Below are 26,509 nucleotides of genomic sequence, written 5' to 3' on the forward strand. Positions count from 1 at the left end.
GCAAATACTAATGAAAACTGCCATGAAATACCGAACACACCCACCAAATTATCAACAATTAAGAAATCTAACAATCCCAAGTTGTGGTAGAGCACAATGGGAAAGAAGCACACCATGTTGGCGGGCGTGTAAGTTGAGATTTCTGGTCTTGTAATATTGAGGTGCTCAGACCTTTAGATCCCACAGTTCTTCTCGTAGCTGTAGACCCTAGAGAAGCTGCTGCTTAGATGTGGAAGGAAACAAAACCTCTGGTGGCCCAGTGAAAACAAGCCGATTATTCATCAACAATAGAATGGATATTAAAAAATATGGTCTGTCAGTGTAATGGAAAGATACATGGCAATATAATTTAAATTAATGTCTACATAATAGCCTATGAAAGCAGTCAAGTGCAAAAGCATACATACTGTGTACTACTTCATTTATCCAAAGTAACAAAACCTACTTTAGGGATGCACAGACAGGTGGTAAAACAGTTGAGAAAAACAAGAAGATGATTATTCCTAAAAGTAAAGTAAGGATTTCATGTAGAGGGTAGAGAGGCTGATTTTCAGGGATTAGGGATCCTTCCAAGCTATACAAAATGTTTTATTACTTAACCAGGGTAATGATTATAGGATACTTCTATTTCTTAAAGTATGCATAGTGTCTTATAGACTCATGTCAGTATTAATAATTCCCAAGAAAATGAAAGAATATTGAGAAAATAAATTATTTTGAAAAATTTTAATACAATGTGTAGAAATAATTTTAACGACTAATTTTTAGCTAACTTTATATTGCTATTTTACATACTTTTCTGAGATAGGAAGGTTAGTAACTGCTTTAGAATCGTATTTGCCCCGATATTAGGGATAAATAAAAAACCCAAACCAAACCCACTGCTATCAAGTTGATGCTGACTCACCGTGACCCTCTGGGACAGAGGAGGACTGCCCTCTGAGTTTCAAGACTGTCGGTCTTGACAGGAGTAGAAAGCCTAGTCGTTTTCCCTAGGAGCGGCTCATGGTTTTGAGCTGCCAACCTTGTGGTTAGCAGCCCAACATGTCACCAATATGTTCCCAGGCTTCAAGGGACCCTTGGATAGGATTCCTTCCTTCTACGCCCTCAACTCTTGTGCCAGCTTCACCTTGGAAAGAAGGATGGAGAGAGGAAGGAAGGAAGATCCCATAAGAATAAACACTGTGCTGTGAGATTTTATTTTAATTACTATTTACATGTATAGTGAGGTCACAGTGAAGATGTATTTTGTAATCTAAATAATGGTGGAAGGAAGGAAGGAAAGAAGGAAGGAAGGAAGGAAGGAAGAAAGGAAGGAAGGAAGGAGAGCCTGATTTAAGGCCATAACCTTGAGCATGATGACCTTGTCTTAAATTAAATGGAAAGACTATAACCAAATGCACCGAAATCTTCATTTACCTTTTCCTTCTAACTGAGGAGGAAACTCTCCCTCCATCAAAGACCAATCTTTCCATGCATTTCTCTCTCTCTCTCTCTCTCTTTCTCTCTCCACTCTCTCTCTCACCACTCTCTGTCATATTATATTATGCACATCTTAAAAGTGGGATTCATTCAGCGTGCTCTTTCAGCTTTAACATCCGATCGATCAGAACCTATTCACTTCTTAGCTCCCCCTGGAAAAGCAGGTAATGGAGCGTGTAAGCCCTGCTTCGTGCCTATTCAGCCACACCATTCCCAAAGTTGGGAAGTGTCTTACATTATGCCTCCCATCTCCCAGTTTAGAGACTGCATTTTTCTAATCTCTTGTGACCTATTCTCTACCAAGCAGTCATACTGATATGAGACTTTAATTTACAGGAGAGCTGTGTGAGAAAGGAAGAATGCACCATATTTTCTTTCAGGGGTTTTAGTCTCAGGGACCAGCAGTTTTGAGGGTCAGCAGATACATAGATTATAGCATCCAGTACTCAAGAGATGTGGTGCAAGGAAACTTGCAGGGGACTAGCAAAATTGCAAGGAGCCCTGGTAGCATAGGGGTTATTTGTTGGGGTGTTAGCCATAAGGTCAGCAGTTCAAAGCCACTAGCAGCTCCAAAGGAGAAAAATGAGACTCTCAACTCCTGTAAAGGGTTTCAGTCTCAGAAACCCACAAGGGCAGCTCTGCCCTGTCCCATAGAGTCATTATGAGTCAGAATCCAATCTATGGAGGTGAGCATAACTGTAATGGGTACTCAGGGGAGCAGTCTCTGGTGAGGGTGGAGGAGCTTGTTGGGTGAAGAGTCTTAAATACTGACTCTTTGACTCTTCTAGACAATCTAGGAACTGCCTCACAACCTTTACTAATTTCCCTTCTTTTATAATCTGGCATGAATGGGTTTCGTTGCTCACTAAAAAGGAGCCCTGGTCATGTAATGGGTTACCAAATGGCCTGCTCTCGATGAGGTCCATGGCTCACGGCAAGGGCAGCAGTTTAATACTACCTACCCGCCATTCAGCAGGAGGAAGATGAAGCTCTCTATGCCAAGAAAGACTAGCAATCTCAGAAACCAACAGGCATTTTCTGCTCAGTCCGCTAGGGTTGCCCTGAGCCAGAAGGGACTCAATGGTGTTCTCAGTGGTTGGGAATGTCCCAGCCATCCTCTCCTGCCCTCTGCAGAGAATCTTTCCATCTCTGTAGTCTGCTCTCCCGCAACCACTTCCATGCTTCAGGAAACAGGAGGAAGCTTTTTACTTCAGCTTTGTTGTTGCTGTTGTTTTAACATCACCTTAATTAGTGAGTACTGTTCCCACAGAAATGATTTTTAGCAGAGAAATGATTTTTCGCTTCATGGAAGGACCAGCTATACAATAGAAAACACAGTGTATTTTCTCATAAATCAAAACCCTGTATAGTATTAACAAAATTCCTGGAGTGGCATTTTCAATATCTGCTATATAAAAGGAGACTTCGAAAAGTTTGTGGGAAAATGGATTTCTTTTCCCACAAAGCAATGAAACCTCCTATTTGTTTTATTTTGTTTTGCTTTTTAATGTTACTCAGGTTTTTTTGAGTTCTATTTTACGCTTATTAAAATGGATATATCATCTTGATAAAAACAACAACAACCCCCTCCCCCTAAACTTGGGGCTGCCAATTTGATTCCAACTCTTAGTGACCTTATAGGACAAGGTAGAACTGTCTTTATGGGAGTAGAGAGCCTGGTCTTTCTCCCTTGGAGTGGCTGGAGATTTTGAACTATTGACCTTATGATTAGCAGCCCACTGCATAACAACTAGTCTTCCTCATCAACTTGAAATATCAAGTGCTAAATTTAAAGTTCAGGACACAGAGGTACAGATACACATGAGCCCTAGCGGTATAGTGGTTAGGCATTGGGCTGAAGTCCATATGGTCGTCAGTTCAAAACAACTAGCAGCTCTGTGAGAGAAAGACTGGACTTTCTATTCCTGTAAACAGTAGCGGTCTCTGAAACCCACAAGGGGGTTGCTATGAGTCAGCATCAACTCAATGGCAGTGAGTTTGGCTTTTGGATATATATATATATATATATATATATATATATATATATATATATATATCCTTTTTCTTATTAATTATTTTATTGGGGAGGGGGCTCTTACAAACCTTATGACAATCCATCATTCAATTGTATTAAGCACACTTGTACCTATGTTGCCCTCAACATTCCCAAAACATTTTCTTTCTACTTGAGCCCTTGGTGTCAGCTCCTCTCTATATATCCATTTTTTAAGTAAAGTTTTCAGAGGAACTTGAGGAAAAAAGAGAAATGTTCATGAGACTTTTTAAAAGCACAATCAAATCTCATAAAGGATGAATGAGCTGGAAATCCTAACTCATTCTGATATTTGATTGATTTGTTTCTGAAAATGACTGCATGCTTAAGAATGCATTTGAGGATGAACAATGTTGGGCTACTGACCAGTATTGCTAACTCTAGAGGTCCCCAGGGAGAAACTTTCCAGAAACTTAGACACTGAGCATTTAGGTACAGTGACTATTTCACTTTGGGAGCCAATACAATGGATTATAATAATGGAACCCACAAGGTGAACAACCTGTTATGGAATTAAGTGAACCGCTTAATCCTTATGGTGGAATTTAGCATCCAATCCATTCTGTTCTCACCATATTGTTTACAGCTTGTGTTAGTCCTGGTTCACTAGAGAAACAAATTCATAGACACTCCTGTGTGTAGGAAAAAAGCTTTATATAGAAGAGCAATTGAACATTGAGAAAACATCCCAGCCCAGTCTAGATCAAGACCATAAGTCCGATATTAGCCCATATGTCCAATACGAATCCATAAAATCTTCTTCAGACTCATGAAATACACACAATGACACTGAATGCAGGAAGATCACAGGCCAGTGGGTGGGAAGTCTTGTGAATCCAGTGGCGGTGTAAGAATCTCAGTGCTGGGAGGGGTCTCCACGTGGTTCAGGGCATGAGGGTAGTTCCATGTGTTTTGGCAGCTGCAATGTCTCCCAGAGAGTGAGCTGAGAGAGGGAGAGAGAGAGAGAGAAAGAGAGAGAGAGAGAGAGAGAGAGAGAGAGAGAGAGAGAGAGAGAGAGAGAGAGAGAGAGAGAGACTCCAGCCTCCAAGGAGGAATAAAGGAGTTCCCAGAATCCTCTGGAGAAGGCCATGCACACACAGAGGCCTCAGTGACTATGACCTGATTGACAGCCTAGCCTCCACCCCTTCACTCTCATCCTCAAATTGACACAAGATTATGTAACTACCACTCAGCTTAAGGAAGAAAATTGTGGAACAAAACAGAAAATCATAAAAAGCTCTACTTATTGTCAGCTAGAGGCTAGTGAAACTCCCAAGGCTAAAGTCCTTTCAGATTTGGAAACAAACACGCCCTCCGAGCTTAATTTCTCTGCTCAACAATAGACAAAATCTATGTGGAATCATCGCCCTAGTGGGGTACACATACCTTAGGATGATCCATCGTTTGAGAGCAGAGGGCAGCAGTTGCCCGAGGGAAAAGGAGGAGTGGAAACGGGAAGCATGGGGGGGAATGTCCCAGGGTGGGGATTGCAATCAAGGACATGAAACAAAATGAGTATGAACAGTTACAGGGAAAACCGACCTGCTCTGGAACCCTCCTTCAAGTCACTGCTGAAAAAGGAAGTCTCCAGGAAGGTGGTTCCCCTGGACAGTGAGCCCTGTTTTTGTCCTAATGATTTCTTGTACTCTTTCTCTTTGCATTGGAATTACTCCAATTAGCATTTCAACCTCATTTCCCCCTGTCTTCTCTGACTCGTGTCTCTGTAGGCCTCAATAATTCCACCAACCTTTTTCCTTAGAAAATGTATGTTGAGGAAGTGCGGGTAGGAAAGAGAAGTTGCTTTATTTTCTTTCTACTTCTGTGTGTTTTCTCAGACATGTCAATATTATTTAGCACCACATATGCTGAAAACTCTTAATATTTATAAACAACTTCAACAACAATTTGCTTATATTTCTTTAGACATTTTATAAATATTGTATTAATATGAAATGATTACCTTCACAGTATATTTACAACAAAATGCTCCAAAAAATGCCCTATTGGTGTTCACAGAAGCATAGTGCAGGAAGATTATTTTTAAAAATAGGATTTGTTTTTAAGCTTACTTAAATGAATTAAAACTTACCTGGAAATGGAAATAATCCGTTTGCTGAAGGATATTCAGCAGAACACAACATGAATTTATATGTATATGCATGAAGACCTTACTATCTAGAAATAAAATATTAAGATACTTTTCTTATTCACATTGTTTTATCAATATAGCATAGTTATTTTAAATTAGCATAAAAGACCAATGAAAGCCTCGCGGTTTCTTTATTTTTATTTGTCTAAGCAAAATTCCTCCCTTTCTTTCTCAATCAAAATCTATGATTAAATTCAACTCAACAAATACTTCTGAAAATCATGACACAGCATGAAACAAAGTCTCTGCAGTCATTAAGCAGAATGAGGATTGTGGTGGTGGCTACCTAACTGCGTCTATGCTGAACACATCCCAGGCTACAGTTTAGATGGGTGAGTTGTGTGAACTGTATCTCAATAACATGTTTATAAGATGGGAAAAGCTGGCGGACTAATATGAAAAATGCCTGACAATAGGCGCTGCTATTCGCAAGGTTTCCAGTGGCTACCCTCAGAAGGGGACAGCCTATTACGTCATCTAGTCTGTTCTTATCTGAAGCTCTGCTGAGACCTGTTCACCTTGAGTTACCCAGCTGGAATGTGAAATACAGGGCCCTAGCTCCCAGCGGCAAAGCATCTTTTTTGCAAGTCGCCACAGAATGACAAACTGGCAGACAACATAACAATTGTCAGGATGGTGCAGGACTGGCCCGTGATTTCTTCTGTTGTCCCAGGGTCCCTCCAATAAGTCCAAAATAACTCGACACCTAACAAAACAACAATGGTGTACTGGGCGTATGTACCAAATGTAAGGGACCTGACGATTGCCTCAGCGTCTGTATAAACCATCCCCTATGGAACATAGGAGCCCTCGCGGCTGTGAGCTGGGCTGCTAACGGCAAGGTCAGCAGTTTGAAACCACCAGCCCTTCCAAGGGAGAAAGCCGGGGCTTTGTGCTCCGGTGAAGAGGTGCAGTCTTGGAAACTCACCTGGGCAGCGCTGCCCTGGCCTGCAGGCTTGCTGTGAGTCAGCACTGAGTTTGGTTTCTGGTGTCTGGTGAAGTGCAGCAGCTAGGAGGGTCCCCCATGTGAGGAGCAGATCATTTTTAGTTTTAGTTCCAACATTCCACCTCACCTCACTCGAACCTCGTGTCTCCAGGCGCTCCGGGCGCCAGCATTGAGATAATCTGGTGTCCGCGTGGGTCACGATGCAGGCTTTCCTTTGCTCCCCTTTTTCCTAGAATGTTTTGTTTCTCTTCAAAAACGATAGCAAGTGGCATTTCCAGATCCTCGTAGTGCATCGGTGGGGGCTAGTCTGCATCTCACAGAACTCCCAGCAGACTTCTTGGTTCCCCTAGCCCTATTTCTCTACTGCCTTCTTGCCTCGCCAGACCTCCTTTTGCTTCCCTTGTTCGTATGATCTTCTTTCACTTTATTATACCCCTTTCTTTCCTCCTCAGGTACCATCTTTTGACCCACAGAGTCCTGTCTGTTCTGCGACACCATGAAAAGATCAATCACTGTCTTCATTGATCTTCTGTTATCATGGAGACGCCAGAGCATTTGCATGAAGGGTTAATGCAGACACATTTCTTTCTCTTTTGGGGGGAGCATTTCATTTTAAAGCAGCACTTTGATCCTGGAGAATATTCCCTGGTGTCACTCTTCTTCGCTTCCGTCTTCCACCTTGTGACTATGTGCGGTTTAATCATTCTTTTTGATGGCTATTGATGTGTCCGTCAAAATGTTTCACTCCCCTCCTGACTCTGATTGAACTGTCCTTGCAAATATAGCTTTGACTTGCTCTACTCTCTTGAGGGAGAATGCCTAGACTGGCTGACACGAAGATTCAGGTCTCCTTGACAAATACATTCCTGTATCAGAGATGAAAACATGAGGATAAACAGACACCACGCTGGTATCCCTTGCCATCCTCTGTTTTCTCACCAACCAGTCTTATCAGAGCCATTTGCCTTCTCTCGAAGGACAAAGAGGCCTGGGGTGTGTGTGTGGGTGGGGAGGGGTTGTTACACAGAGTCAACCAGCCAAGTATATCAGGTCACGTAGCGTGAACTGTCTCTCTATAAATTAATACATTATAATTTGGTTTTATAAAAATGGCAACGCTGACTTTTTATGGTATTGAATTTTATACCTATCTGGTTTCTGGGAAAGCTAATTTTTTATGACTCGCAAGCTGTAAAATGTTTTATCTGTGTCCACGCTGACATCATCGCTGCCATCTCCACTCATCAGCCTTTTCAACGCCATTCTCTTGCAACTCCTTCTGCGGCCGTCTGGCTTGCCCTCTCCTTTGCCGCTTAACAGAAGACAGGCTTTGGAAACACATCATTTTCACCAGAACAGGATATTTTTATCCTGAAATACATAAGCTGCTTAACTTATTAGGTGAAATTTTGAAGGCAGTGACCTTCACAAGTATGGAAGCAAACTAGTGTAATACAAAAGTGATGTCTTTGACCACAGCTAGTGGTTACACATTGAGTTATCAAGCACAAGATCAGCAGTTCAAAATCACCAGCACCTCTAGAGGAGAAAGACCAGGCCATCTACTCCTATAAGCAGTTACCCTCTTGGAAACCCACAGGAGCAGTTCTACCCATAAGTCAGAGTCAACTCAATGGCAGCGAGATTCCTCCCCCACCCTGGGGACACAGAAACATAGCTGAGCAAGTCTTGATCACCTACACCTACACAGGCTTCTTGTCTGACTCCGGCTATGGAGTGAATTGAAATCCTAACTCACTGGTACCTGTAATGTTCTATTGGAGTATGGGGGAGGGGCCCACTCCAATCTGAAGGGCCCTGTTGAGTAAGCACTGGACTATTACTCACAAGGTTGGTGATTCAAACCCACCATCTGCTCCACAGGGGAAAGATGAGGTATCTGTTCCCCTAAAGATTTACAGCTATAAATGATTGCTATGAATCTGAATCAACTCAGTGCAGTGGGTTTGGGCATTTTTGTTTTGGAGTTTTTTTTTTTTTAATCCAAACTGAGTGGTCCTGTTATAAAGAAGAGGAGTGACACAGAGGCAGACACAGAAAGCAGACAGCCTTCTGAAGACTGAGACAGCGTTACGCCGCAGTTGCAATCCATAATATAGTAACAGAGCGGAGAGTCATGACATCATTTTCCAGCCTTGGGAGAGTGTGGCCCTGCTGTAGCTATAAATTCAGCCTCCACAACTGTGAGACAATGCATTCTTGTATATGCTGAAAGGCACATACAGCCAAACGGAATGCGAATTCAATAAGTTCTGCATGTACAACTCGGGCATAATGATTGCATTCTTTACATTATAGAACCATTTTCACACTTAATTTTACAAATTATTCCTCCCTCTTTAACAAACTCACTGCCCCTGAGGATCTGATCTAATCTTTCTAGTTGAATTGCTATCACCACTTTGATCCCATTAAGATAGATCTTAAAAGAACATAATGCTCAAAGCAGACATTCTTTACTAATTAATCTAAACTATTGCTTGGTTATAAGAAGACTCAAGGGGATATTTTTGCTTTAAGGTTTAAAGATGGTCTCAAGGCACTGGTGTCAGAGATTCATCTAGCTTCAATTGTCCAGAAAGTCTGGATTTGAAAATCTGCTCTATCTTTCCCCCTTTTTGATCTGGATTATTCTATAGAATCCTTGATCTAATCATTAGCCAAAGTAGCCGGGCAACACTCATTCCTTCCAGTCTCTGGCTAAGGGGGTGAGTCATGGCGTCATGCACTCCTTTGTCTCCACCTATCCCTGACTCAGCTTCTTCCTTGGCTTCTGTAGGCCAGTAGAGACCAATGGTACCTTGGATTGCCATTGACATGCTTAAGACCCTAGGCAATGAACTTGGAGAACAGAAACACTAGTATTAACCCAATGAATTCAAATATCTCATGAAAGCATGGCCCTAAACCAAGAAACTAAATCCTATGATTGTTTGATGATACAACCACTTTTTTTATTGTTGTTATAAATACATGGGTCACATAACATTTGCCAAATCAAGTTTTTGTATGTGCACAACTTATCAATATCAGTGACATTAATTAGCTGTGCAATTCTTACCCTCAGTCGATGGGAATTTGGGATCACCGTGAATAAAGACTTTAAAGTTCCACAAGCAGGAAGCCCCGCCCCAACCTATCACCACTGGTAAGCACTAGTAAACTTTGCTCTCTACACTTTTGCCTTCTCTTGTTATTTTACATAAACAAAATCATACACTTTTTGTCCTTTGGGGAATAAGTTCCCCCTTCTCGTTCCATCCCTGCAACTGCATATATAGAGACCACGTTCTCTTTCTGGTAGAATAGTAGTTCTTTCTATGGAGGCAAGCATTTTTGTTGGTCCTCTCCTCCATTGATGGGCATTTTGGTGATTTCCACCTTTGGACTATGGCGAAGGATGTGACAGTGACGATTGGTGTTACATCAGGCTGCTCCTGAGGCTGCAGCATCCAAGTGCCTATGGGGCCTATTCTTAGCAGTGGAACTGCTGGGCTACTTGGCATTTCTGCCATTTTTAAGACACAACCTTGAGGTGTTTGGTCATAGCAGCTTTAGGAAATGAATACAACCCTGTCCGCAGACTTCTAATTGACCTTGATCCTCCTCAACAAGGTCCGCCCTGTCTGCAGACTTCTAATTGACCTTGACCCTCCTCAACAAGGTCCACCAGTGTCCTCTGTAGCCCAGCCAATACGAGCCAAATCCCTGAACTGACTTTTAAGATCCCACACAATAAAATCCCAACATACATTTCCAGATGTAAGCAAGCTATATTTGCAATTCTAGCAATTTGTCCTATATGCCCCACCATTGCTTTATGTCATATACTCCCTTGTTCCTGATAACACTTCCCCAGCATCTCGGTAAAAATTATACTGGAAAAGAGACAAGCTACTTAGGGTGCAGTGTAGCACTGGTGGAACACACAACTCTCCTCTAGTTCTTTAAAGCTAACCATCCCCAACCCTACCATCATGACCACAATTCTACCTTACAAATCTGGCTAGACCAGAGCACGTACACCGGTACAGGTAAGAGCTCACAACACAGGGAACCCAGGACAGATAAACCCCTCGGGATCAATAATGAGAGTAGCGATTCCAGGAGGGGAAGGGGAAATGGAAGTAGGGGAGAAGGGGAATCCATTACAATGATCTACATATAACCCCCTCCCAGGAGGACTGACAACAGAAAAGTGTGTGAAGGGAGACATCGGTGTGTGTAAGACATGAAAAAATAATTTATAACTTATCAAGGGTTCATGAGGGACGGAGGGTGTGGAAGGGAGGGAGGGAAAAATGAGCTGATACCAAGGGCTCAAGTAGAAAGAAAATGTTTTTAAAATGATGCTGGCAATGTATGTACAAATAAGCTTGACACAATGGATGTATGCATGGATTGTGATAAGAGCTGTAAGAGCCCCCAATAAAGTGATCTTTAAAAATCATATCATTGTCAATGAGGAAGAGTGTGGAGTAGAGACCCAAAGCCCATCTGTATGCAATTGGACATCCCCTTACGGAAGGGTCGCAGGGAGGAGAGGAGCCAGTCAGGGTGCAGTGTAGCAATGATAAAACATACAACTTTCCTCTAGTTCTTAAATGCTTTCTCCCTCCCCTCCCTCCCCCCCCACTATCATGATCCCAATTCTACCTTACAAATCTGGCTAGACCAGAGAGGATGTACACTGGTACAGATAGGAACTGGAAACGCAGGGAATTCAGGACAGATGATCCTTCAGGACCAGTGGTGAGAGTGGTGATATCGGGAGGGTAGAGGGAGGATGGGATGGAAAGGGGGGACCGATTATAAAAATCTACATATAACTTCCTCCCTGGGGGATGGACAACGGAAAAGTGGGTGAAGGGAGACATCAGACAGTGTAAGACATGAAAAATAATCATTTATAACTTATCAAGGGTTCATGAAGGAGGGGGAAGTGGGGAGGGAATGGGAAAATATGAAGAGCCAGGGGCTTAAGTGGAGAGCAAATGTTTTGAGAATGATGATGGCAACGAATGTACAAATGTGCTTTACACGTTTGATGTATGTATGGATTGTGATAAGAGTTGTATGAGCCCCCAATAAAATGATTTTTAAAAAGATCTTTAAAAATATATTCCATAAAGGCCAGCTCAAAATCCACAATTTTTGTTGATTCCTCAAAGTACTTCTTTTTTTTTTTTTACATTTTATTACGGGCTCATACAACTCTTATCACAATCCATACATATACATACATCAATTGTATAAAGCACATCCGTACATTCTTTGCCCTAATCATTTTCAAAGCATCTGCTCTCCACCCAAGCCCTCCTCAAAGTACTTCTATTTCTACTTCTCTTTTGGAGTCCAAGAAATCACCTTTGAATTCTTGTCATCCATTCACTTGTTGTCCTGCTTCAACCCTACTCCTTTGTCAACTGCTTAGGGAAAAGGAATGCGCCACACCTGCCTGCAGCAACACCCAGACCTGTGGCTGCTACAAAACCGGTGGCTGCTAAGCATCCTTTTTCTGTCATTTGATTGCTTCTTTGAAGGAGGCCCATTCCATTGCAGCCTTAGACCAATAGTGGAACCAGCTGCATGATGAGGGGGGCCTCTGCGGTTCCCATGGGAGTAACGGAAATCGCACTGCAGGTAATACCTCAAAGTGCAAGAGAAAGAGCTGTGTGCAGTGGCTGTTCATCATTTTCCCATAATAAGGTGAGATTCGGGTGACATTTGGCTTCCCTTATTATTGACTTTTGCTGGTTGTAATGGTATGGGGGGAAATGTGCCTGCAAAGGACCTTAAATTTGGATGCAAAACCTAAAATCCCTGGAAATAAAAAGAAGAATCCACATTTTAAAGAATCTTTTATTCTTTTTTCATAGGAGAGACCAAACATGATCATCCAGATAGTTTCTGTGACACCAGAATGTCCTCACCATTTCATGATGTTGATGAGTAAGCTGCCATAGAGACTAAGATGCTTCCAAGAAATTTTAGATATTTAGAAAAAAAATGGAAGCCACCCTAAATTGCTATCTTTTGAAGGGATAAATCTAGAGAGAAATCCTCTCTTAATTATGTGACACTGGCTTTTGAGTGGTTTGCCTGGTAAATTTTAAAACTACCTTACACTTATGAAGTACACTTATGAAAATAATATTTTAAATCATTTCTAAGGCTTTATGAGGAAAAAGTGATTTTAATAGTGGGCTTCTGTTCTCAAGTGAAAATTGCTATGCTCAGTCCTTGGAAACTAAATGTTAAATTGATTCTAGATTGAGTGACACTTGTTTGCAGGGAGTAGAGAGGCCAATCAGAAATGGGAAAAATGAGTGAGGAATGAATAATAAAGCCAGTTGGAAAATTATAAGTTAGTTGAAGTCATTCATCTTAAGAGACATTAGCTTGCTAAGCCTTTGGCTATAATTTTCAGGTTCCTAGAAAGTAGAGGAATTCCTTGAGGATTGGGGAAGGAAAATTATATATTCATTTTCTAAAGGAGAACAAGGGACAGCCTAATAATTAGAGATTAGTTTGCCTCGCTCTTAAATCCTGAGATGCAGATTGTAGATCAAATCCTCAAAAGCATCTACTTTCGGTATAGTCATCCAGAGGCACCAAGGACCCTGCAGAGGAACGGTGTGGCTTGATGGAACGCAATGCGTGTCAGACAATTTTAATTTCCTCCCATGACAGGATGACGAGACACGTAGCTTGAAGGCAAGCCATAGAGGCCATTTATCTGTCTTTCCCAGGATTTCCATTCTATCTTGCACGTGCGGCCCAGCAGCTGGCTAGGGAAAGAAGCCTAGCTCTGCGTCTCTCAAGCAGCAAGCCCTGAACAGTTCTATGAGATTAAAAAAATACATATTGTGCTCTTGTATAGATGCTTATCTTTTACCAAATAGCCTGCCAGTTAAAAAGAAGCACACACACGCAACCTAACTTCTGTTATTCAGTAAAATATGACTACGTTTCATGAAAAGTGATTTTAGCTCCTTAAGTCATTGTTTTTCTAAATGGATTTGGGTCCCCAGATGTATTTCGGAGGCTGTGCTACTCGATCCCTGCAGGCACCAGATGACACAAGTGAACTGGGTGACTGAGGGAACTTACTCACGAGGCTGTTCACGGAGGGTGGGCAGGATTAAGGGAAAGCAATAAAGATGGTTCCGCTGGGAGCAGCTGTTCCCAGCCCTGCCTGCTGCGGCTGGGAGGGGAGAAGTTTCCAGAGCCCAGAGTGGAGAGCTACATGGCTAGGGCCACTCACAGGACCTGTGCTTGGGCTACAAAACACCAGCACCCGGTTCTGACCCAGACTTCGGAAGATGTGGAACCCATGGCATGATATGAACATTTGGAGGCATAGTGTGAATGTTCTTTGTCTCACACACAGGGAGAGGAGCCCTCATGGAGAAGTGAGTTACGTGTTGGGCTGTTAATGGTGAGATCAGCAGTTTGAAGTCATCATCCACTTCTGGGGACAAAGATGAGGCTTTCTATTCCTGTAAATATTTACATTCTCAGAAACCCACAGGGCCAGTTCTACGCTGTCCTGTAGAGTCACTATGTGTCAGAAGTGATGTGAATTTGGTTTTGATATTTTTTAATAGGAGGTGACTTCAAAAAGTGCGTGGAAAAACTAAATTACAGGTTAATGAAAAATTTCCACAGATATTTGAACACACACACACACACAATGTGCAAACCAGAATTCCCAGGCTTCACCACACTACACACTGACCACTGAGAACTTCCCTCCTACAAAGGGAGATAGAGTGGGAGGGACAGACAGCCTGGGAGAGCTGGGGTGAGAGGGGCGGAGTCAGGGGAAAAATCAATTTGCAAAGACTAGAGATATTTTATTGAGAATTTCTAAGGGACAAGCTATGAGGAGGACTCGTTCTTCATGTGGCCACTATTTACTGTGCCCCTTGTCTGGGCCATGAAGAAGAGCCCTGGAGGCAGCATGGTTACGAGTTGGGCTGCTAAGCTCAAGGTCAGCAGTTTGAAACCACTTCACTTCAAAGGAGAAAGGCGGGGCTTTCTCCTCCTGCAAAGAGTTACAGTCTCGGAAACTCACAGGGGCAGTTCTACCCTGTCCTGTGGGCTCACGAAGAGTCAGCATCAGTATCGAATCGATGGCAGTGAGTGTAGGTGCCCCGTGCCATTCTAAGTTCTTGGGGGTATAGGAGGAAATAAACAGGTACTGCCTCTGCCCATAGAGACAGTTTAGGCACATATGAGAGTCGACTCAATAGCTACAGACATTTGTCCCTGATATGTGCAGACAGTAGAGGGAACTGTGGGAGGCTGGAAGTAATCTTGTTTGAGAACCTTCAACTTGAGATTTAAACCGTGAGAAAGATATACCAGATGACCTCTTAAGGTCCAGCATGGGAAGAGACGGTAGCACTAAGAGCCCGGACTCAGCTCTACGACATGACATGGTTAGAGAAAGCCTCTCTCTGAGTGGCTATGGTCCGGAGCTGGGGAGCATGTGGTTGTTATATAATCTGGTGCCACCTTTTGTCTATTAAGAGTGGAGGGGTAGAGTTTAGCCTGTCAATCAAGTTGCAGCTTGATTACCTCATTTAGAGGCACTACGGAGATAAATAACTCACTGGAGGTGGGACACACTGGGAGACATTCCTGTTGACAAGCCACTTGGAGATACGCTAGATCTCTGGAGCTGGATAACCCACGTGGAGACCCACACCACCACCGGATACTGGATTCACAAGATTTTCCACCCACTGGCCTGTGATCTTCCTGCATTCAATGTCATTGCATGTGTTGCATGAATCTAAAGAGGAATTTATAGATTGTTATTGGATATATGGGCTAATATCAGATTTATGGACTTGACCTGGACTCAGCTGGGATGTTTTCTTAATGTATAATTACTCTTGTATAGAAAGCTCTTTCTTATTATTGGATGGATTATTGGACAAATATGAGTGTCCAAGAATTTGTTTCTCTAGTCTACCCGGACTGACATAGTGCACCCCCAGGGGAATAGGGTTCAGGCTGGATTCAGCCCATTTCCCCTGTTGTCTGAACACTCCCATCTTTGACCCTCCTCTGCAGACAGTGACCATGAGGACAACTTAGAAACCCAAGGACATTGTGCCTGCTGGGCAGCCACACGATGGGGAATGTGGAGCAAGAGGAGCTGGACACCCCACACCGAGCTCTATAGTGAATCCAGGGGACCCTGTGCAGTACTAAGGACCTTGGGCTTCATTGTAAGACTAATTTAGAGTCCTGGAAGAATGGCAGTAACCCAACTACATTTTAAGAATGGAGGCAAAGAGATGGGAAAGGAAACTGCTACAGTGATTTAGAAGAGAAATGAAGGTGGTGTGGCCTAGGTGGGGGAAGCCCACATAACTCATTGCCATTGAGTTAATTCTGACTTTGGTTTTCTGAGACCCTGAATCTTTACAAAAGCAGAGAGCTTAATCTTTATCCTGCAGAGCAGATGGTGGGTTTGAACTGTGGACCTTCTGGTTAGTGGTGTGTACGGAATAGGTAGAAAGAAATGGGCAACTTTTGAGAAACAAGACTATCAGTAAATATAGGACTTGTTAATGGACCAGTGGGAGCTCTGGTGGCCTGGTGGGTACAACTTGGGCTGCAATCTGATCTGCAAGGTCAGTAGTTCGATACCAGAAGCTGCTCCTCCAGAGAAAGACCGGGTTTTCTACTCCTGTCAACAGGAGTTACAGTCTCAGAAACCCACAGGGACAGTTTTACTCTGTCTTATAGAGTCATGGTGAGTGGGAAGCTACTTGACATTGAGTTTGGTTTGGGTGTTTTGAGTGATTGGCGAAGGGAAGGAAGGCAAAACAAGTCTCCATGAGGGTTCCCAGATGCCTGGTTTAGTTGCTAGTGCCATTCACTGACAGAAAACACTCGTGGGAAGCATGCTTACATGCATGCAAATGCGTGCGCACACGCACACCCACATGCACATATTCATTGCAGGAGTTGAAAGGTGGATTGTCAAATGTAAGTACATTATTTTTTTCCCTCCCAGAGCATTCCCTTCTTCCCAAGCAAAGGAAAACAAAGAATATTTTGCAGCAGCAAACAAGGTCAAAACTCAAACTAAAGGCTTACAGTGAGTACCCTGAAATGGTTTCCACATGGTACCCCCTCCCAAAAAACAAAACAAAAAACTCAAAAAACCCAAACAAGTAAAATGAAAACTCCATCAGAAAATGACTGGAAGGCTTTCCACCTTCCTTTTAGCTCTGATCTTTGTATTTGATGGTCAATTTTCAGGGCACCTTGAAAATTGAACTCTAAGCAGCTCTACTGCTCCCCAAAGTTCCCAGGCTGATGCAGCTCTCGGCGGGGGGGGGGGGTTGTTTATTGTTTCAGATTAAATGGAGAAACCCTCCCAGGACCGGAGGAAGCCATTTTAAACTCGTCTTGGCTCAGACCTCTGCTGAGCACTGGTAGGGAGGTGTGTCCATGCTGGGGAAAGGGCCCAGGATCCAAATAATCTGCATCACGATCGGAATTAAAATTTATTTGAGCCACAACCATATAAATATATGTACAAAACATAACACACTACACACGTTTGCAAGCCATCCTTCCGCCAGCCAGGCTTCCAAACTCCTGAGTATGTCAGCTTTCGAAGAAGCTCCAAGCATGACTGATTCATGGAGAACTTGTTGCTGTCAGTGACTCCATGTCTCCTAGGTCATCTAACTGGGTAGAGGTACAGGCAGGGCCTGGGCAGGGACCTGCCACAAAGTCCCACAAAAGGACTACTGACACAACTTGAACTCGAGGCTCAGTTCAATTACAAATGGAATGAAACAGAAAACGCAGCCTCAGCCCAGCCACATTTTCAGAACAGAGATAAGGGAATCACTGGAAAGCAGTGTTTAGTCCCCTGTGATTTCGGAAGATGCATTCGGATTGTTCTTTGGATGGCTGATGGTGTTTATTTGAAAATAAATGCGGGAGCTGGTGGCAGTCTATTCTGTGGGATCAGATTCCAACCATAGGCAAGTACGCAGCCTCTAATCTGTTCCGACGTGCCCTGTAATGGAGCAGGAAAAGAAGTCGGATCACATACATTTCTCCCGGGAGATATTTCTGTAGAGATTTGCAGTGAGCGATACTTTTTCTGTAAGCATTTTGAATGTGGACGATCCATTTCTGTCACTTGTCCAACACCTAGAAGTGCCTGACAACGTTCTAACATGAATGTCTGGATTGGTTTCAGAAATGGAGTGACTGGGAGAGCAGAGGGTTTTGAAGCGAGCTGAAGGCTGCCTGTGGAACCAACTGCCATCCTCCAGAACTTTAAAACATGCAATCATTAAGCGGATGGAGCCATTCACAAACGAAATCAGAATTTCCTGTGTATTTGAAACCCTTTAGAAAGAATCCATCTTTTCCAGGGAAAAGGATTTCGTTAAATCACCCCATTATCATTTCAGAATGTGCTAAGAACAATGCAAAAATGCCGCCCAGAATCGAGGACTTCAACACTACAACTTGCGCTCCGGACTCGCAGGGACGGGCGGGGGCGTCCTACAGAGGCCGAGCCGTTGCTTGATGAAGGTGGCGATCAGCAGCTGAGGCCGTTGCTGGTAGTCAACCAGCACGTCATGAGGCGTGGTGATCTGGTCCCCTTCCAGCCTGTTGAGAAGCGTCACGCAGACCACACCAGCTGGAACAGCAAATCACACAACAAATGAATGGGTTTATCCTCTCTTTAGAACCACGAGCCAAACGCACGTTTATCCTCAGCATCTGTCATGCACTTTGGTGTCTTCCCATCCCTCCCCTTGTAACACAAATGCCGCTGCTGAACTCTGTATTTTCTATAGAATTCATAGTTCTATAGAAGTTCACCAAAATGTTCCACCTGGTTAGAGTTCACTGTCATGATTATTGTTAGTTGCTGTGGAATCAGCGTTGACTCGCAGTGAACACCACGACATGTTGGCTGGTCCTGCGCCGTTTCCATGATGGTTGGCATGTTGGAGTCCATTGTTTTCTTGCAACATAGAGGCCTCATCTCCCTGCACTGGGTATTTGGAAGCAGCTTGCTGAGCCTTTTTCCTGGTCTGAAAGAGCCACGGAAAGCTGTCCGCCCGGGTGGCCCTTCTAATGTTTGAAGTACCAGCAGCATAGATTTCAGTATCAGAGCAACAGGCAATCCTCCACAGGATGACAGACTGACAGATGGGTGGGGGACGCTGACCACACTCTCCCTTTCTCCCCTCCTGACAATCGATTCAACTAAGTCTCGGGAAAACAACCTGTCTAGATAAGAACGAAGATAAATCTTTGCCAGCCTAGACACACAAAGCCCTGGTGTCTATCACATTTCCAGTCTTTCCAGAAGGACCTTCTTATTGACGATAGAACCGGATATCGTGCCAATATTCCTGGTGATGTTTTTAGTCCTTAGCGCTACCTTTGAAGTGGCCTGCTACAGGCTAGCAGCGAACCTTCATGTCTGAAGACTAAAGTAGACATGAAAAAGATATGACATGCCACGTCCAGGAAATACCAACCCAGGTGATTACTGACCCTAAAGAAACGCCAGTAGAAGAAGATGAAATGAAGTGCTTAAACACATCAGTCAGCCCGTGAACGAGCAAGCTTTTTAGCAGTTACTTTCTAAACAAAATGGTGGGAATGAAATTTTATTACAGATAAGAACTGTTTGTTTTAAAAGAAACAAAAAATACATATTTTTAAGAGCATTGAAACTCATGTTTTTGTGAAGTCACCATTAGGCTAAGGAAGGTCTTTGAATTTGTTCCCTCAGGAAGAGCCAGATTGTCCATTTCGCATCAATGGCTGCACACATTGAAATCAAAATCAACCACGATCGGTGGTCGTGTAAGAATCTCTATCCTCCTACTTACAAAGATCGTTCAGTAATGTGGGATTACATGTATTTAGATTAACAAACTTTGAGGACATGAAGATAGAATTGGCTGAGTGTATTTGGGGTTTTGTATTGTTTTTTTAACCTCTCTACTACTTTAGAAAAATTATAAAACAAACTCTCTGCCCTCTAGGGATTCTGACTGATAAAGTGTTGAAGATCAAGGCCATCACACTGAAGTCTAAGGTATACTTGACCATGGTATTTTCAACTGCACTGCCTCATGTTCATGTGGAAGTTGGGCACTGAATAAGTAAAACCAAAGGAGAATTAATGTTCTTGAATTGAGGTGTTGGCAGCGAATATTGAAAGAACCACCGAATCTGTCTTGGAAGCAGTACAACCAGAATGCTCTTTAGAAGCAAGGATGGCAAGACTGCCTCTCATACTTTAGACATCAGTCCCTGGAAAAGGACATCATGCTTAGCAAAGTAGAAGGTCGGGGGCAAAGAGAAAGACCGGCAAGGAGATGGATTGGCAGAGTGACGGCACCAGCAGGCTGCAGCATGAGGAATCTCAGGATGCTGCCGGCCAGGCAGTGTTTCTTTCTGTTGTCCTCAGGGCTGCTGTGCATCAGGGCAGACTTGACAGTGCTTAACCACAACAGCCACACTACTTTAGGCTTCTTTCGAAGACTCGGGTCTGGGGAGGAGGTGTCCCATAAGTACCTAGATGCTCTCTTTGGGGGATTGACTGAGATTCCCCTACATGCTGTGCCTTTGGATCACTTAAGGAGGGCATCAGCTAGACATTGCTTTCATCCCCTAGAAGCTCAGAGTGGTCCAGCCAGCAGTGCAATGTGGCACAGCCAGAAAACAGCCCACTGCCCCCAGCTTCACCAACTGCTGAGGTCAGTCCTTTGCTTCCAGCCCCTCCTGCCCCTGAGTCAGCACCTGGTGAGCCATTAGGTCACACTGCCCCTTTGGCTCAGTGGAATGAAAAGCAACAAACATCTTCAGCAGGAACTGGTCAAATATTTAACCCCCTAGGACCCTATTTATTCAAAATCCACTTGATGGTAAAGCAGCTTGGCCGGCCAGATGAACAAGCAAATGGGAGAACTAGAAACTGCCCCCACTCCCTTGCCACTTTTCAAGTTAATGATCAGCACAGTCCCTGAGGCTGCCAGGGGCTGGCAGTTGCAGGGGAAGGAGAAGCCCCTCACACGGGTCCTCTTTCTCAGCAGGGGGCCGGCTTTCTTCAGTGTCATTGCTGGCGATTTCAAGGATGACGCCAAAGATGGAAAGAGCAGGTCTGAGAAATCTCGGTGGTGTTCTCTTGACCCTAGAGAACCCCTTCACAAGCCGCATATAATAATCTTGTCACCTAAAATCACTATTTCCACCAGCAATTAAAAGCGACTAATTACCCCAAACAATTTGTTGAAATTAAGCCTGACAGCTTTGCTACCATCACCCTCAGCGTTAACAGGGCGGTGGCTCCTGTGGAAGGACGCTGAGCGCCCTACCTGTCACCAAGCAGGCTTGCAGCTGACTGCCTCAGGCCGGGGTAGGAGGGGCTCACAGCAACCTGAACACCAAACTCTAGGTATGCCCCCTGAGTTGCATCTGGAGCCCAAGCCAAGTGCGGACCCCTTGAAGTCTGCAAGGCGCCCTGCTGGCGCTGTTGGGTAAGCTCAAAACACTCGCTGCCTTCGAGTCAATGCCAACTCACAGTGACCCTATAGGATGGGGTAGAACTGCTGTGGGTTTCCAAGAGTGGAACCGTGTACTGGAGTAGAAAGCCCTGTCCTTCTCTCACCGAGAGCCTGGTGGTTTCAAACTGCTAACCTTGTGCATCGCAGCCCAATGTGTACATAACCGCTGTGCCAACAGGACCCCTTGTTGGGTAAGCACAGTTCACATACACCAGCTACTCCAAGGGAGAAAGAGGATACTGTCTGGAAGGTTTTCAGTCTCGGACACCCTATGTAGGGTTGCTAGGAGACGGTGTGAACTGGATGGCAGTAAGATTCGTGTTGTCTTTGAGAATCTGATGAAGAGGGGATCGGAGCTCTCTAGAGCAGGTCTCTCCAGATCTCCTCTCACTCTGTGGCCAAGTATCAACTCAGAGGTTTATTTGGTCCCAACACCAGTTTCTGCCATGTCTTCAGTTCTTCAACTGTGCTTGCTAAAGTAATAGAATTAACTATCTGGTCTCCAACGATTCATTTTTATACTATGCAAAACAAATTACAGCATATCCGTAAATGTTACATTCTATCCAAACACTGAATTTATATAGGAACAACAACAATAGCCAATAATAATAACCAAAGGTCTTGCTTAGAACACGAGACTTGTATCAGCAGGAGTTGTAAAGAGTTACAGCCTCAGAGATCCCAGGGGCCACTCCATCCTGCCTGACAGGGCCACTGCGTGTGGGCATCAACTCGATGGCAGGGAGGTGTGTGCTTGCTTATAACTCTTCAAGTAGAAAAGTCTGCATTGACTTCCCAATAGTACAACCATCTGGTTCGTTTCGACCAGGATGAGGCTGCTAGCATGAAGTAGCCCATTATAAAGGGATTTGGCGTCAGAATTCTCTCTGAGCCCATTTCTTTTTCTCTTGTGAAGCTCCGGAGAGAGGCAACGGGTTGCTTCACACTTTCATGTCATGATTTGTCGAACTGCTGATTGGTCTTTCCATTGTAAGTTCAAGAAAGCCTTACATGTGGACTAAACAGACTCTTTAATCATGCTGTCCTATCCTTTTGACCTTATCCATGATCAGGGTGCACGTCCCAGAACCCAGTATCCTTCCTTGTTGCTGTGAGCAGAAGAATGGAACAATGACGTTAATGTCAGCCTCTGCCCCCTGTCACGGAACTGGATTAAGTGATGAGGTTCAGAAGACTGAGGAAATCCTCAAAGCTTGCATGGTCTGTCCAGAGAAGTAACACTGAATTCTTCCTGTGGTTTACGAGAAAAGGCACTGCGAGGGCTACAGACAATGAAGAAACACTGATTAGGATTTCACAGAGCCTGATCTCGGATAAATATTAGGTTTGTGTCTTGTCATGTGAGCAAGTGCATGTCAAAACCAGCATTGTCTTTGAAAATTAGCTACAAATCGGGCATGCATCTCACAAGTTCATGGTGTAAAGGATTACCATCTATAATCAGAATGTTAGGGTGTTAGCTTAAGAAGATTTTGCTCCAAGAGACAGACAGGTATACGCATAAGGTAAACTGAGAGATGAATGCATGTACTCAGCACTATGCGTGGGAGTGCATTATTCTGAAGGCTCAGTCTGTAGATGTAGAAGGATTTGGTGAAGCAACACTGGATTCCAGCTCCTTTAAAAATGTTCCTTAGTTAAGGAGCTCAGGATAGCAACAGGCACTAATGGGTGCTGGTGGTCTCCTAGCAGGGAGTTTGCCCTCTGGGAAATACCCACAGGGCTCAAGGGGCTCAGGGTGGCTGTAGATAAGGGAGAACCTTCCACGTGGAACTTAGGGCCCCATGAAACAGGTTTGAGGCTGGAGTGGGAGAGGATGACGGGAGGAAGGAAGGGAGGGGTGGCAAATGATCACCACTGAGACAAGTGTTCAACCCAAATGACACTTTGGTGGCCCCTCTCCTTGTGGCAATGGCCCATGTACCGTTGCCCACCTCGGGTCACGGGCATCACCCCTCTGGCATTGTCTGGGATTGCAGTATGCACACTCCACACCCTGCAGGGATGCTACTGCTCTAGATTACCCTTGCTTAAATAAAAGGTGGTTATTTCTAAGCCAAAGCCAGGAGCCACCATCACTGTAGTATGAATTCACCTTTATTATCCAGTCATCTGGTATTATTAAAAGGACGATAAAAGCCACTAGGAAAAGCTGCTAGAGAAAGGCGTGAGGTGGATTCTCACCTTGGGAGGCCAACGGCTGCCTATGAGTCCTGCACTCCAGGTGCCAGGTGAAACCTGTCTTCCAGTGTCACTTACCATTGGTTTATTCTCCCTAAACTTCTCTGTATTTCAGTAGCTGCTTGTGAGTGCACTTTCTGCCCCTGCCCAAAGCAAGCATTGCTAACATACAGAGAGGGCTAAATGTGGATTGGAACCAGTTTCCAAGCTTCCCCACCGTGCGGGGAAATGCAGTGAAATGGCGCTCAGGTTGGGTGCCCTCTAACCTCGTATACATGGGATTTTTACTGTCACCCGATACTGATCCTCCATCAGACACTGTATCAGGAATCCACCATTTAAAACTGTTATTCCTGAGAGAAATAAAGAGGCCCTGTCACTATGACAGAAATCAGAGAGACCTACTGCCCCGAACAACAGAATGACAGTTACAGGAGCCACTGTAGGAAGTTGGCAGCCCAGAGGGGCCAGCTCAAGGAAAACGCTGCTGCAGCAGCCTGGAAGAGGGCTCTTGGCAGGCGGAACACAGTTACCAGCAGCTGCAACTGCAGCAGAAGTAGCACAGGATGCACAGCAGGTGATAGGAGTCACCGAGAGGCAGGCGAGGGAGGGTCCAGGAGAGACACATGCAAGGGAAAACAGAGCAAGATCACACACCCGAGCAGCAGGCAGAGCAACACCCTCTAAAAGGAATCAGTGTGCTTAGAGAGAGGCAGATTTGGGTCCAGGGCTCACAAACACAGAGCTCTCCCTGGCTGGCAACTAGTGCCTTTTAAGTAAGCATTTGGTGATTATCATAAACCTACCATCAGAGCAGTACAACCATGAGCAGGAATGTTATGTTTAACTAAGCCAGCCCAGTTGTCATCCGTCAATCCCAACTCTTGGCAACCCCCTGTGGGTCAGAATAGAACTGTGGTGCACATACTTTCCGATGGCTGGCTGCTCAGAACTAAATGGCCAGGGCCTCCGGGTGGTCTTGAACCTCCATCATTTGAGTTACCAGTGTGGTATATTCACTCATTGCATCACAAAGAGACACAATCAGTATTAAATTACCCAACAGTCAAAGTAAGCACGGGCTGACGTGTGCTTAGTTACTATTCTGTAGTGAACAAGTTCACATTTTTTTCACCACATCAAAGATTCTGCTTCCAGATATGGTCAGCATCTGTGTCTCGCCCTATCCAACAGCACCTTCCCACAGAATCAAAGCCTCTTTTTAAAGGGAGAAAGCTGGGGCTTTCTAGACCTGTGAAGAGTGACACTCTGGGAAACTCACGGGAGCAGTTCTACCCTGTCATCTATGGATGCTATGAGTTGTGCTGATTTCAGTGGCATTGAGTTTGGTTTTTGTTCTGGAGCAGAGATGGAGTACCCAGTAAGCGAGGTAAGCACAGACATACTTGTGCTTACTTGCTAATCTTTATTGAGAGGTTTCACTAAGCATCTGCTTACCTTATTTGTTAAGTAACCTGTCCCTGGACTCTATGTTTAACTAAGTGGTTTCTCTGTTCAAGCAATCACGTGTCTATAGGAGAAAAGAAAGGCGAGCAGCTGTCTCCTAGAGTAGCAGTACTAGAATCCATGTGCCCGTCTCCACTGCCATGTGTACTCCTCACCGGGAGACGGCGCTGCCCCACCCTGGGAGGCCCAGCCCGTGCCCCAGCTTCCTTTTCCTTCCCTATTTTTAAATGTTTTCTTTCTTCTTTTCTCCATTTCCCTTCCCTGTCCTCCTGTCCTTGTCTCTTCTTTCAGTTGTATACTTCCCTCATCTCTTTCCCTGCTTTCCCTCCCTGCACACACGCAGAAGCAAACTCCCTGCCAGCCTGTTGATTTGGAATGTTTTCTTTCTTTCCCCCTCTTTTCTTTTCCTCGGTCTTTGGTTTTACTTTCTTCCCTTCTTTTTCTTTTGGATTATTAATGTCCTTTCCCTTGCTATTGTTTGCCTCTGTTCCCCAGCGTGCTTAAATGTTTTTTCCTTATTTACTGCCATCTATTTTCATGTTTTTCTCTTTATTTTATTTCTTTTCTCTCTGTCCTACCCATCTGGACATTGTCCAGCCACACCCATACATTCTTCAACCACCCCCGCGTCACAGCCCCTTCCCACTCAGATCATCATTGATAGAGAGCCCCAGACACAGCCAGCCCAGTCCCCAACTGTGCTGTATGACTACCCAACAGAGAACCACGCATGCACTCGCTTTACACCCACCAGGAGATAGATGGTTAATTGGCTAAAGCTTTACAGCCGTAAAACACCTCATTGCTATCAGGTTACTATGAGCTGAAATCTACTCAGTGTCATTGAGCTTGAATTTTGAGATTTTCTTCTGGCCATAACTTATGTTATTCCCTCCACACAAGCTTGAATTTTGTGATGGGCCTGGGTAAGAAGGTGGGGGAATGTACTGAATGGGTTGCATGATTCGATTTTTAGTAATTGCTAATAGGGTTCATTGTGATTGCTGTCCTGCTTGGTATCATATGAGACACTGCAGAAGCAGGAAGGGTGATCTCACTACAAGCTGGAGAAAGGATCAAGGAGTGGAGTGCCTTCTTTGGATGCTGAGGTCCTTGTGTCTTGAACTTCCTCGATACAGGAGACAGTGCTGACCCTCTAGGGATGACCGCAGAGCAGCAACCACAGACCAGGAGTCAGAGCACAAGCCAGTGGGGGTGGGCTTCCCAGCACACAGAGCCAGTCAAACAGAGTGCTTTGGGGCATAAGGTTGGCTTGCGGAGTAGGATGCCTCTGAACATTTAATTGTTTGATGACCACAGAGCTAGAGCTGAACGCCTTCAGGTTGAAGCTTGTAGCAGAGTGGCATTCTCTTGGGCATTTATTGAGAGCCCTAAAAGAGTTTTGTAACATTGCCTGAGCAGGGCAAAAGACCAGAAAGTGGCCTGCCTGTGAATGTGGCAGAAGAGACACTGTCCTGACTAACACCTGGATTCTGAACATTTCTCACCTGAACTGTAACCTTTTAGCTTCGTTCATAAATCCCATACTCATGAGCGTCACCTATGAGTTTTGTATGGCCACCGCAAGGAGTTAGCACAAC

General features: G+C 44.3%; 1 protein-coding gene across 1 annotated transcript in view; it reads right to left on the minus strand.

Moving 5' to 3' along the window:
• Window positions 1-18,164: 18,164 nt before the first annotated feature.
• Window positions 18,165-26,509, minus strand: part of UPP2 (uridine phosphorylase 2) — a 36,178-nt gene continuing 27,833 nt past the window's right edge. Inside the window, exon 7 of the mRNA XM_075529136.1 lies at window positions 18,165-18,346. Coding sequence (XP_075385251.1) covers window positions 18,165-18,346 — 182 coding nt within the window. The remainder of the gene's footprint in view (window positions 18,347-26,509) is intronic.

This window comes from Tenrec ecaudatus, chromosome 13 (assembly GCF_050624435.1).
Source record: "Tenrec ecaudatus isolate mTenEca1 chromosome 13, mTenEca1.hap1, whole genome shotgun sequence".
NCBI classification, from domain to species: domain Eukaryota; kingdom Metazoa; phylum Chordata; class Mammalia; order Afrosoricida; family Tenrecidae; genus Tenrec; species Tenrec ecaudatus.